The sequence below is a fragment of the Mobula hypostoma genome, chromosome 6 (genome assembly GCF_963921235.1).
Source record: "Mobula hypostoma chromosome 6, sMobHyp1.1, whole genome shotgun sequence".
NCBI classification, from domain to species: domain Eukaryota; kingdom Metazoa; phylum Chordata; class Chondrichthyes; order Myliobatiformes; family Myliobatidae; genus Mobula; species Mobula hypostoma.
Genome location: NC_086102.1, coordinates 132,929,317 through 132,942,854, shown reverse-complemented (window position 1 = coordinate 132,942,854; position 13,538 = coordinate 132,929,317). Strand labels below are relative to the sequence as shown.

Sequence of the window (13,538 nt, the reverse complement as noted above, 5' to 3'; positions counted from 1 at the left end):
AGAGGTTGAGATATACACGCTTATCGGTTTCTTTTTATTATTGATGTGGGTTCTGTTGATCAGGTTCTTTCTGTTTACAATTACCTCTGAACTGAGGAGGCAACTAAGTCACATTGCTGATTTTGGATTTGTGTGCACAGTGCCTATAAGAAGTATTCACCCCCTTGGAAGCTTTCATGTTTTACTGTTTTACAACATTGAATCACAGTGGATTTAATTTGGCTTTTTTTGACACTGATCAACACAAATAGACTCTTTCCTGTCAAAGTGAAAACAGATCTCTACAAAGTGATCTAAATTAATTACAAATATAAAACACAAAATAATTGATTGCATAAGAATTTAGCCCCCCCCCCACACACCAAATCATCACTGGTGTAGCCAGTTGGTTTTAGATGTCAGATAATTAGTTAAATGGAGATTACTGTGTGCAGTCAAGGTGTTTCAACTGATTGTAGTAAAAATACACCTGTATGTGGAAGGTCCAACTGCTGGTGAGTCAGTATCCTGGCAAAAACTACACCATGAAGACAAAAGAACACTCCAAGCAACTCCGTGAAAAGGTTATTGAAAAGCACAAGTCAGGAAATGGACACAAGAAAATTTCCAAATCACTGAATATCCCTTGGAGTACAGTTAAATCAATCATCAAGAAATAGAAAGAATATGGCACAGCTGTAATTCTGCCTAGAGCAGGCCGTCCTCAAAAACTGTGTGACCGTGCAAGGAAGGAACTAGTGAGGGAGGCCACAAAGAGACCTGTGATAACTCTAGAGGAGCTATAAGCTTCAGTGGCTGAGATGGGAGAAACTGCACATAAAACAATGGCCACTGAACTGAGGAGACAATTGCCCGGGTGCTTCACCAGTCGCAGCTTTATGGGAGAGTGGCAAAGAGAGAGCACTGTTGGAGAAAAAAAACTCACATGAAATCACGGCTAGAGTTTGCACAAAGGCTCGTGAGAGTCTCTGAAGTCAGCTGGAAGGAGGTTCTGTGGTCCGATGAAATTAAATTTGAGCTTTTTGGCCATCAGACTATATTCTATGTTTGGCACATAATCAAAAACACACCATCCCTACCGTGAAGCATGGTGGTCACTGCATCGTGCTGTGGGGATGCTTCACGGCAGCAGGCCCTGGAAGGCTTGTGAAGGTTGACGGTAAAATGAATGCAGCAAAATACAGAGAAATCCTGGAGGAAGAGAACTGTGACTTGAGAGAAAATTTGTTTTCCAGCAAGACAATAACCCCAAGCATAAAGCCAAAGCTGCACAGCAGTGGCTTAAAAACAACGAAGTTAATGTTCTGGAGAGGCCAAGTCAGGGCCCAGACCTCAATCCAATTGAAAAGTTATGGCTGGGTTTGAAAAGGTCTGTTCACTCATGATCCCCATGCAATTTGACAGAGCTTGAACAGTTTTGTAAAAAAGAACAGGGAAAATTTGCAGAGTCCAGATGTGTTAAGCTGCTAGAGACCTATCCACACAGACTCAAGGGTGTAATTGCTGCCAAAGGTGCATCTACTAGATACTGATTTGAAGGAGTTGAATGCTTTAAATCAATTATTTTGTGTTTTATATTTGTAATTAATTTAGATCCCTTTGTAGAGATCTGTTTTCACTTTGACAGGAAAGTGTCTTTTTCTGTTGATCAGTGTCAAAAAAGCCAAATTAAATCCACTGTGATTCAATGTTGTTAAACAATAAAACATGAAAACTTCCAAGGGAGTGAATACTTTTTATAGGCACTGTAAATCAGTCAGTGTAAATCTGGCAAGTTTTCTTCTTTGGAAGATTTTAGTCAACCAGATGGGACTTTACACCCATTTGTTGCTTGCAGATTTATTTATTTCTCTAAATTTCAACTCCCATCAATGGATTTTCAACATCTCTCTGCATCAGTGATTGAAACTTCGGAATCCTAATTTGTCAAAATAATCATGTTGCTATCCCAAATATGAAATAAGTGACTTTGCCCCTGGTCCTCTTGGCTGCCCTAAATATTCAGGAGGATGTGCCAACATACATGGAATTCTGGGTGGCATGCCAGTCTACTCAAATTTAGGTGTACCTGGATACTGTATTTCAGGATGTTTGCTCTAACATTTGCTATTGAGAGGTGCATGACTTCAAGCCTTATTTTCTGTGATGTGCACTGACATCACATGTATTCTAGGATGCATGCAACCAGTCCAGGTATTTGAAACAGGTTTCTTAAATCTTGTTTATGTGAGGTGCAAACCGCAAATTCCATGGCTGTCTGCCAGCATTTCAAGAGGCATACCACTATCCCGTTCTGTTTTGGCTTTCAGATTTGGTCTGAGATCGGGAAAGGATTTTTGGATGGATCACTTGATAAAAGCTCCCCCAGGAAGGAACATTTTGAAGCAGGTAATTTTGGATTGTGATTGTGATGCTTAATGAAATTTTGCATTAGTTGTGACTGTAAGCAAATCCAAAGATCTCAGTTACAGCTTTGACTATAGATGTGATGAATTTTTTGGTCTAAGGGGGGCCTCACCAGTTATCATTAAATTTTATTCTGGACTCAAGAGGGAAATGCTTTCTGGGATTCCTGTCCTGACTGCTACCTAGTGATGCACATTGCATCACTATTTGAGGATGAAGTGCAAAGCTTACTATGTTCTGCCCTATTGTGGATGCAGCAAGATTTATCAACTGAGTACAGAGGGATTCTATACAGGAAGAGGAAAATATATTCTTTTCTCAGTGGGTAGAGAGATACTAGAAGGAAGTTAATAAAAATGTTGAGTGACATAGATAAGGTAAACACCAGAATCTTTTTCCTGGAGGAGAAATGTTGAATACTAGAGGACATAGCTTTAAGGTGACGGTGGGGGGGGGGGGGGGTAGAGGTTTAAAGGAGATATGCAGGGCAAGTTTTTACACAGAAGAGTTGTAGGTACCTGGAACGCACTGCCAGGGGTGGTAGGGCAAGCAGATAAAATCATGGCATTCAAGAAGCTTTTAGACAGGCTCATGAGTATGCAGGGAAATGGAGGGATTTGCATTATGTGTAGGCAGAAGAGACAGTTGAATTTAGCATCAAGCTTGGGACAGGCATGGACCAAAGGATTTTTTCCTATGCTGTGCTATTCTGTGAAACTGTCATTGTCAGGGGGAGGTTGGCTTTGGTACATTGTGAAATTACATTAAGTATTGCCGGTCACAGGCAGAGGACTGTCTGTGACTAGCAATAATCCGTCCTTGAACAAGCTGAGAATGCCTAACACCTATAGATCCTTCCTTAACAATCTTTAGGACAGAAGTGAACTGGCAAGTCCGAACTTTACAGCTCAAGTCTAAGATGTGATTAAAAGTCACCTTGGTATGATGGGTCATTTTAAAATTCAATGAGGTGGAAACAGTGAATGAATGTAATCAAGAGTATTAGCACAACAAAAAAAGTCTAGGTTTCTATCTTCTAGCTGTGTCATTTCTGGTAACTCTTAAAACTTTGCATTTATTAAAATCTGAATCTGATGTGTTGAGAAAAGATGTTCTAGTTTCTTACTGAAGTATATTGCTCCATTATCCAAGCTGGAATCCTGCTACATGGTATATTATGTTTAGCCTGTAAGTATGTCCTTTACGCTTAAATTCTGTACACAACAGAAGATCTTTAGTGGAATTCAATTTGTTTAAACTGTGCATTATTTTAAACATTCTTATCATGGCCACCCTCACTCCTTTGTCAAGAGGAAGGGAACCCAGGGTAGTTGATCTGTTGGTGCATTTTTTTCTGCCCTGTGTAGAGGCCAGCATTTTATGAGCTCTGGTCAATATTTTCTGTTCGCATCCCATGACTTTTATGCCACTGTTGCCAGCTCTTCACCGTCTAGGAAATTTTGAGACCAGAACTGAAGGCCAAGCCTTTAGTAAAACTAAAGCAGTTCTTCCACAGTTGCTCAGTTTAATTCCTTACTGTAATTTTCTACTTCATTTTCACTATTTATAGTGCCAGAATCTTTGTGGAGTCAGCATAATTGGGTGTATGATTTTCTACTCATTATCTAAATCACATTCAGAATAAAAGCAGTAAATAATTGAAAGATGAACACAGCAGACGAACAACAGTGGTTGCTCTTTCTATCTGGTGTGTTTGTGCCTCATATTCTTTTGCTTCCTTTCAGAGTGAGTCTGTCTGTCTCTCTCGTTTTCTCTCTCTCTCTCTTGTTCTCTCTCACTCTCTCTCTCTCTGTGGTGTTCTCTTCTTGCTTCCCATATTTACGCGTCTTCCTCCTCTCTAGGTCACAAATGGTCTTACATTTCTTAGAGGAGAGAAGTTTTAATGCAGTTGAGTTGTCTGAAGCTAGAATGCTGAATTGGATGAGCGTTTTGTGACGGTACCCCTGTGATTTTCAGTCTCTCATTGCTACAGTCAGAAGTTTCTACCTGTTTAAAAAGGACAACAATTATACCAGTGCCCATGAAGATGAGCTGCTTTAATGACCATCGAGGGGTTGGTTATGTCCAGAATTAACTCCTTTCTCAGCAAGGACCTGGATCCACTGCAATTTCCCTTTCACCACAATAGGTCTATGGCAGATGCAATCTCACTGGCTCTTCATGCAGCCTTGGATCACCTGGACAATACAAATACCTATGTCAGGATGCTGTTTATTGACTACAGCTCAGCGTTTAGCACCCCATCATTCCTACAGTTCTGATCGAAAAGCTCCAGAACCTGGACCTCTGTGACTCCTTCTGCAACTGGATCCTTGACTCCCTCACCAGAAGGCCACAATGTGAGCGGATTGGAAATAATATCTCCACTTTGCTGACAGTCAATGCTGGTGCACCTCAGGGATGTGTGCTTAACCCACTGCTCTGCTCTCTATACACCCATGATGGTGTGGCTAGGCACAGCTATTTATAAATTTGATGATGATACAACTGTTTTTGGCATAATTTCAGATGGTTACAGGAGGGTGGACAGGAGCGAGATTGATCAGCTAGTTGAGTGGTGTCGCATCAATAACTTGCACTCAGCGTCAATAAGACCAAAGAATTGATTGTGGGCTTCAGGAAGGGTAAGACGAGTGAGCACAGACCAGCGAGCAATTTCAAGTTCCTGGGAGCCAATATCTCTGAGAATCTAACCTGCATCCAGCGTATCGATGCAGCTACAAAGAAGGCATGATAGCAGGTATATTTCATTAGGAGTTTGAGGAGATTTGGTATGTCACCTAAAACACTTGCAAATTTTTACGGTTGTACATGGAGAGCGTATCAACTGCCTGCATCACTGTCTGGTATGGGGGGGGGGGAGGGCTACTGTACAGGATCAAAGTAAGCTGCAGAGAGTTGTAAACTTAGCTCCATCATGGGCGCTAGCCTCCATAGTATCCAGGACATCTTCAAGGTGCGATGCCTCAAAAAGGCAGCATTCATCATTAAGGACCCCATCACCCAGGTCATGCCTTGTTCTTATTGCTACCACCAGGAAGAAGGAACAGAAGCCTGAAGCACACACTCAGTGATTCAGGAACAGCCTCTTCCCCTCTGCCCTCAGATTTCTGAATGGACATTGAACTCATGAACGCTACTTTCTAATTTCCATTTTTGCACTACTTTCTTATTTTAACTATTTAATAAGTCATATATATATATATTTACTGTAATTCATGGTATTTTCTATTATTATGTATTGCATTTTACTGCTGCCACAAAGTTAACAAATTTCATGACATATGTCGATAATTAAATCTGATCCTGATTCTGATAATTTGAATAGCAGCAGTTCTGATCTGTCAGCGTGTCTTGTCATCACTATGGAAATAAATTAAATAGCAGAAGAAATATGATGCAAGGAGAATCAATATCTGATTCAGCTCGCAGGGATGGTGACTTGATGTAATTCTTTTTAGCATTTAGATTCTATTGATTGTGCCATTAGATACTGATGCCGGGCAGGAAATGGAACTGAGGAGACTGGCACAAAGAATTCTTCTTGATCTTGAACCAACCTCTGTAGCATGGGAGAAGACATGAAGAGGTTGCATAGGTCACATTTCACTTTTCTCCTACTAGTTGCAGATGCTCATTTTTTCATTGGTAGGGGATTGTTCTGCAAGCAGAAAGTTTCAGCAGGATATCAGTTTGGAAGCAGAAGGTTATACTTTGCAGAGCCACGTGCTCCCAACAAGAGCTGTTGGTAGTACTCATTTGATTTCACTTGCTTGTGAATTCGGGCTAGTAGAACCGATTTGATGTTATGGTAAGGACATCTTTTAAAATAAGATGGCACCACGTACAGTGGCCGTGTTGCGAGCTCCATTCCAAATCTACAGTATACTACTAATTGCTACAGTTTTCTGTTCAAGTAGCTGATAGTCACATCAGATACGATAGACTGACCCTTCTGAACATTGGAAAGACAGCATTTACCCACTATGTGCTGCCTTTCCTACATTGGGATCCCCTGGTTGTGCGATCCATGGGAGACTCATTTCTTACACCGCCACTACCTCGGAAGAAGCGCTGGAAGCGAGGGAGAAGGGCCGGTGTCCTGGTGAGGCTGAGATGGCGTGCAAATCAACCGCGGTTCCCTAGGATACTCCTGGCTAAGGTTCAGTCCCTGAGTAACAAGCTTTGTGAACTGAGAGCCAGAATCTCCTATCAGCGGGAAACAAAGGAATGTAACGTTTTGTGCTTCGTGGAGACCTGGCTGACAAAGGAGATACTGGATCATGCCATCGAGCCCTCGGCATTCTCCCTGTTCCGGGCAGGCAGGTCGAAAAACCTCACTGGGAAGAGTAAAGGAGGAGGAGTATGCTTCATTGTCAACAATGCTGGCTGCGACCCCCCAGAACGTGCATGCACACAAATCCTTTTGTTCCCCAGACCTGGAATACCTGGTGCTGCTGTGCAGACCCTACTGAATGCCTTGGGAGTTCACGGCTGTTATCATCACAGCGGTGTACATTCCACCGCAGGCTGATACTGACTTGGCTCTCAAGGAGCTGTACAAGACCATCAACACGCTGGAGACTGCACACTCAGAAAATGCCTTCATCGTTGCCAGTGACTTTAATTGAGCATCACTGATGGAAGTCTCTCTGAAGTTTTGTCAGCACATCCAGTTGAGCACTCGTGGAGATAACACACTTGACCACTGCTACACTTCCTTCCGAAATGCTTACAAAGCTTTCCCTCGCCCAGCTTTTGGAAAATCAAATCACTCTTCGATCCTGGTTTTGCCGACGTAGAGACAGAAGCTGAAACAAAAGGCAGCCATAGTTAAAACTGTCCACTGTTAGTCCAACCAGCCAGCCTTCATGCTGCAAGACTGCTTCGATGACATTGACTGGAATGTCTTCCATGTTGAGGATGTCTTCAAGTTCACTGATGGAGTCATGTGCTTCATCCGGAAAGGCATCAACAATGTTGTTCCCCCAGAAGTTGGTCAGGCTCTTCCTGAACCAGAAACTCTGGATCAGTACTTCCGTGTGAGCAGCACTTACTGCGCGACACAGCTTACGCTGGCAGCAATCAGTAGGAGCTCAAGAAAAGCAGCTACGATCTGCGCAAAGCTATCAAGGGTGCGAAACAACAATACAGGGAAAAGATTGAGTCAAGATTCACAACAAACAGCCCATGTGACTTGTGGCGAGAGCTGCATACCATCGCAGACTTCAAAGCCAAACATTGTGGTGCCGCCAACATTGCGGCCTCTCTCCCAGATGAGCTCAATCACTTTTATGCTTGGTTCAGTGTCGCTAACTCTCAGCCTCTGAGGAAAGCCACCACTACAACCTGCAACCTGGTCATCTCTGAGGCCAAGGTACGCAGATGTTTCCAATGAGTGGAGAGTCACAAGGCTGCAAAACTGGACGGCATCCCAGGGCGAGTACTCAGGATGTACACAGCACAACTGGCAGGTGGGTTTACAGACATTTTTAATCTCTCGCTGTCCCAGTGTAGAGTGCCCTCTTGCTTCAAAACATGCACCATTGTCCCTGTACCAAAAAAGACCAAGGTAACATGCTTGAACAACTGGCGTCCTGTCGCACTCACCTCAATAATGAGCAAGTATTTTTAGAGGCTGGTCAAGGATTACATTTGCAGCATGCTACCACCCAAACTGGACCCCCTACTATTCGCCTACCGACACAACTGATCGGTGGATGATGCAATAGCCACTGCTCTACATATTGTCCTTACGCATCTAGAGAAAAAGGATGCTTATGTGAGAATGCTGTTCTTGGACCACAGTTCAGCATTCAACACCATAGTTCCATCAAGGCTTGACAAGAAGCTCAGAGATCTCAGCCTTGACCCTGCCTTGTGCAGCTGGATCCTGGACTTCCTGTCAGATCACCAGCAGGTTGTAAGAATGGGCTCCCTCACCTCCAACCCTCTGACTCTTAGTACAGGAGCCCTTCAGGGCTGTGTACTAAGCCCCCTCCTTTACTCCCTGTATACCCATGACTGTGTCTCCACCCACAGCTCCAATCTGCTAATTACATTTGCCGACGAGACCACTTTGATTGGCCTTATCTCAAACGATAATGAGATGACTTACAGGGAAGAAGTCATCTCTCTGACACAGAGGTGTCAAGAAAACAACCTCTCCCTCAATGTTGCAAAAACAAAGGAGCTGGTTGTGGATTACAGGAGGAAAGGAGATGGGCTAACCCCTATTGACATCAATGGATCTGGGGTTGAGAGGGTGAACAGCTTCAAGTTCCTCGGCATCCACATCACTGAGGACCTCATGTGGTCTGTACACAAGTTTGGTATGGGCCCCCAAATCCTAAGAACTTTCTACAGGGGCACAATTAAGAGCATCCTGACTGGCTGCATCACTGCCTGGTATAGGAACTGTACCTCCCTTAATCGCAGGACTCTGCAGAGAGTGGTACGGACAACCCAGCGCATCTGTAGTTGTGAACTTCCCATGATTCAGGACATTTACAAGGACAGGTATGTAAAAAGGGCCTGGAGGATCATTGAGAACCCAAGTCGTCCCAACCACAATCTATTCCAGCTGCTACCATCTGGGAAACGCCAGGACCAACAAGCTCCAGGATAGCTTCTTCCACTAGGCCATCAGACTGATGAACTTGCGCTGATTTGAGTGTACTCTATTTCACATTGACTGTTCTATTTATTATAAATTATTCTAACTTACTATGATTGCACATTGCACTTGTTAGCGCAAACTTTCTCAGTGTTTAACACAACAAAGCCGCATTCCCCAGATTAACATAACAAAGATGCCATTTTAATTAGCCTCTGCAGTAACATAAAAATCGAAACCCCCTTACACTCTATTAGATGGAGACATAACATAAAGATTTTTACTCCTCATGTATGTAAAGGATGTAAGAAATAAAGTCAATTCAATTTCAATTCAATTCAAATGCAAGGATGAGCTTTCTGCCAGACATTGCCTCACAAAATGTTATTGTTCCATAACATTAGCGCTGGGTAACTGACCACTCTCATGATCAGTATGTTCAAAATCATGCAAGTGATTCTGCCTGTGCTTTTCGTGACCTTTCCTTTGTCTTGTTTTAAAACCTGGTGGATGATGGAAACCAGGGAACTATAGACCAAATAATCTTCTTACATCTGTTTACGAGAAAGGAGCAAATAAACCCCAAGGTCTAAAGAATCTATCTCTCTGCCTGCATCCCTCATGAGAGTCTGTTGCTAAAGATAAAGCTTGGGGAAATACAAGCAATCACTTTATTTGTTTGCAAGAATCTGTGTTGGAGTTGCAATGATCCATTCTATTTAAGGTCCCAAAGTAAGATTTACTGAGCAGGAGTGGAGGAAATCTTGTAAACAGTATATTTGAAAGCATCAAAATGTGAAGAAATATTAATAAATTAAGACATTAGTAAATGATTTATATTGTACACAAGTGTGAGGTTATCACATTTGGGCAGGTGAAGAATAAAACGGTGGTTTGTAAATGTGAAGAAGTGGAAATTGTGAAGATCCAAAGATTTTTCAGAATACAGATATATGAATGGAAAATAATCCTGAAGTCTAATGGAATGCAGCCCTTTAAACCTAGAGGGCAAGTTAAGAAAGTTAATGCTATTGCTGCATAAAGCTCTGATTAGACTGTGCTTCTGGGTGTTCAACCAATGAAAGGATATATTAATACTGAAGCAAATGCAGCTATTAGTAGAAAGGGGGCTGTATGGAGTTTGGCCACAATCAGTTGTAATCTTATTGAATGGCAGAGCAAACTCAAGAGCCAATAGATCGAGTTTGATTAATTATTGGAGTATGCTATTATTTTCAAATTCTGTTCTCTTACCAGCTCTTGGGGAAATGGAAGCTACACTGAAGAAGGTGGCAACGGAAAGGAAGGGGGAAAGCACCAGTCGCCAAGTGTTCATGGATTTCTTGCTGCAGGGTGACGCGAGTGAGAAACAGGTACAGGTGGCAGTGCAGGCTAGGGGTGAGTGCCTGTCACAGGGTGGGTTGTAGTCCGACGTTTGTTGTGGGACAGGCAACTTTTGTGGGGGTTTGCTTTCATCTGTCGTGGCCCTGGCTGTGGGAAGACTGGGCAGACACAATGCAGGACAGACTGTGGACTGTTGTCTGTCGTGTGTGCAGCTGTGGGAAAGGATGTGGAGAGGTCATTTTGCTATTTACTGGAAGGTTATGATTGTATGAGTGGCTGGTCTGGGCAACTGTGTGATAGAACAATTTCCAGTCGCCCCTTCAACCCTACCTCTGCACGCTTCCAATTCTGGCTGCTTGTGTGTCTGTTTAAACTCAAGAATTCCCTCCCTGAAACATTCCATTACAATGCTTCATGAAGCTTTACTCTAACCAGTCTTTGGCAAGTAGTGTGTTTTTTTAGTACAATACCAGATTTTGTTACTGACAGAGCTTTGAATGTTTAACCATGTTAGAAGTGGATATGTTAAACAGTGCATGAGGGAGACACAACTCATCACCCTGCAGGAGAATCATAGCCACCTTCCACAGGTCGAGCGGGGGTAGTCCACAGGGACAAACCTTAGCTGATTACTGTGAGAAATTACTTCTGATAGGGACCCCCTATCCCATCACTGGGTGGGAGAATCAGTTTTACGGTGGGGGGGGCGGGGATGGGGGCACGGCTGCTGCAGCCAAACTGGTGGCATTCTGGCCAGCAGGGAAGGGTAGAGTAACCGTAGTTATATGGGGACACGCAGGAGATTCTTTGGCTGCAAAAGAGACACCAGGATGGTGTGTTGCCACCCCACTCCCACCGGGTGCTAGGGTCCGGTATTTATTGGAGTGGCTGCAAGATATTCTCAAGGGGGAGGGTGAATAGCCAGAGGTCGTGGTGCACATTGGCACCAATGACATAAACAGAAAAGGAGAAGAGGTCCTATGCAGTGAATTAAGAAAGTGGCTGAAGAGAAGGACCTCCAAGGTAGTAATCCTGGATTACTCCCTGTGCCACAGGCTAGTGCAGGTAGGAATGGGAGTGATAGCGCAGATGGATGGGTGGCTACAGGGGGCAGGGTTTCAAGTTCTTGGATCATTGAAACCTTTTCTGGGGAAGGGATGACCTGTGCAAGAGGGACAGGTTGCACGTGAGCTGAAGGGGAACCAATATCCTGGCCAGGATGTTTGCTAGTGATACTCAGGAGGGTTTAAACTAGTTTTGCAGGGAGCTAGGAACCAGAGCACCAGATCAGTAACGGAAGGATTGAACCAGGAGGTAGATATTAGGAAAAGTGTTGAAAGGCAAAGTTGAAATAACAGGTATGATGGGTGGGATAGTTTGAAGTGTGTGTATTTTAATGCTAGGAGTGTTATGTGTAAGGGTGATGAACTGAGAGCATGGATCAGTACATGAAACTATGATGTTGTAGTCATTGTTGAAATTTGGTTGAGAGAGGGCAGGAATGGGTGATTAATATACCAAGTTTCAAAGTTTTAGAAAAAGTAGAGGAGGAGGTAAAAGTGGGGAAAGATTGCACTACCACCCAGGGACAATATCACAGCTACAGTCAGGAGAGACAAAGTGGAGGGTTCAGACTCTGAATCCATTTGGGTCAAACTCCGGAATAGGAAGGGTGCAATCACACTGAGATTGTAATACAGACACCCCTCCCCCCTCAATAGCCACTGGGACATTGAGGAACAGATATGAATCAGATTAAGGAAATGTGTAAAAATAATATGGTTGTTTTCAGGGGGGATTTCGACTTCCCTAATATAAACTGGGCCCTTAGTGGTTTAGGTGTGGGAAAATTTGTTAAGTGTATCCAGGAGGGTTTCTTAAATCAATATGTGCATGGTCTAACGAGAGGAGAAGCTGTACTGGACCTGGTGTTGGGTAATAAACCTGGCCAGATGACTGACCTTCCAGTGAGTGAGCAGTTAGGGAACAGTGACCACAACTCCTTAACTTTCAGGATACCTATAGATAAGGATAGGTATGGTCCTTACGAGAGAGTTTTAAATTGGAGCAGAGCAAATTACCGGAGGGCATGCATTGAATGTGAGAGGGGTAGGTTCAAAGGGCATGTAAGAGATAAGTTTTTACTGAGGGAGTGGTGGATGCCTGGACTGTACTGCCTGGTATGGTGGTAGAGGCAAATACTTTAGAGGCTTTTGAGAGATGTTTAAATAGGCAGATGGATGTGAGGAAGATGGAGGGATATGGACATTGTATAGGTAGGAGGGATTAGTTTTTGGGTGTTTTTTATTTACTTTTTAGCTGGTTTGACACAACATTGTGGACTGTGGGGCCTGTTCCTGTGCTGTACTGTTCTATGTGCGCTTCACAGCTCCAGCTACAGGATAGGGATCAGTACCTGTCGCTGTCTGTAAGGAGTTTGTACCTTTTGCCTGTGACCGTGTGGGTTTTCTCCACACGCAACGGTTTCCTCCCACCTTCCAAAAACGTACGTGTTAGATTTAGTGAGTTGTGGGCATGCTATGTTGGTGCCAGAAGTGTGTTGACACTTGTGGGCTGCCATCTGCACACCTTGGACTGTGTTGGTCGTTGACGCAAACACATTTCACTGTATGTTTCAATATACACGTGGAGATAGAGTCAATCTGTAATCTTTTTTATCTTACCACTGGGTCAGCGGTGTGGAGAGTGTTGTAAGTAATGTCTGCATGCATTTTGTCATAGGACAAATTGATGTCATTATTGGTCATAAATTCTCATCAGTGCCAGTCAGAATACTTGTTCACATTGGAAGCTATCGTCATGCAAATTGTCACCAGTTGCCCATGCTACATGGCCATCCTTCTTGATGAGCCATCATCCTGTTGACTGAAACATTGACAGTGTTAATCTGTCAGCAAACTCAGATTACGTCTGTGTATGAAGGTTGTGGTGAAAGATTTGCTTGTTTCCCTAGGTGCTGGAGGACAGTATGATCTTCTCACTGGCTGGAACTGTAATTACAGCAAATTGTAAGTACCACCTTCTCAAAACAGAATAGCAGTGGAAGGCACACACGTGATCATGAGTGTCATTCTGCAAAACAAAACTCACAATTTGCATTTATATGAAACTTTAAGATAGCAAGCAACAT

General features: G+C 43.3%; 1 protein-coding gene across 3 annotated transcripts in view; it reads left to right on the top strand.

The window, feature by feature from the left end:
* The window catches only part of LOC134348420 (cytochrome P450 20A1), a 61,732-nt gene that overhangs the window by 26,457 nt on the left and 21,737 nt on the right, over window positions 1-13,538 (top strand). For all 3 annotated transcript variants that reach the window (XR_010018420.1, XM_063051765.1, XM_063051764.1), the window contains exons 6-8: window positions 2,310-2,388; window positions 10,301-10,416; window positions 13,362-13,416. Coding sequence is in view for 2 of the 3 variants with exons in the window: in XM_063051765.1 (XP_062907835.1) it covers window positions 2,310-2,388; window positions 10,301-10,416; window positions 13,362-13,416 (250 nt within the window). In the remaining variant the exon portion in view is untranslated. The remainder of the gene's footprint in view (window positions 1-2,309; window positions 2,389-10,300; window positions 10,417-13,361; window positions 13,417-13,538) is intronic.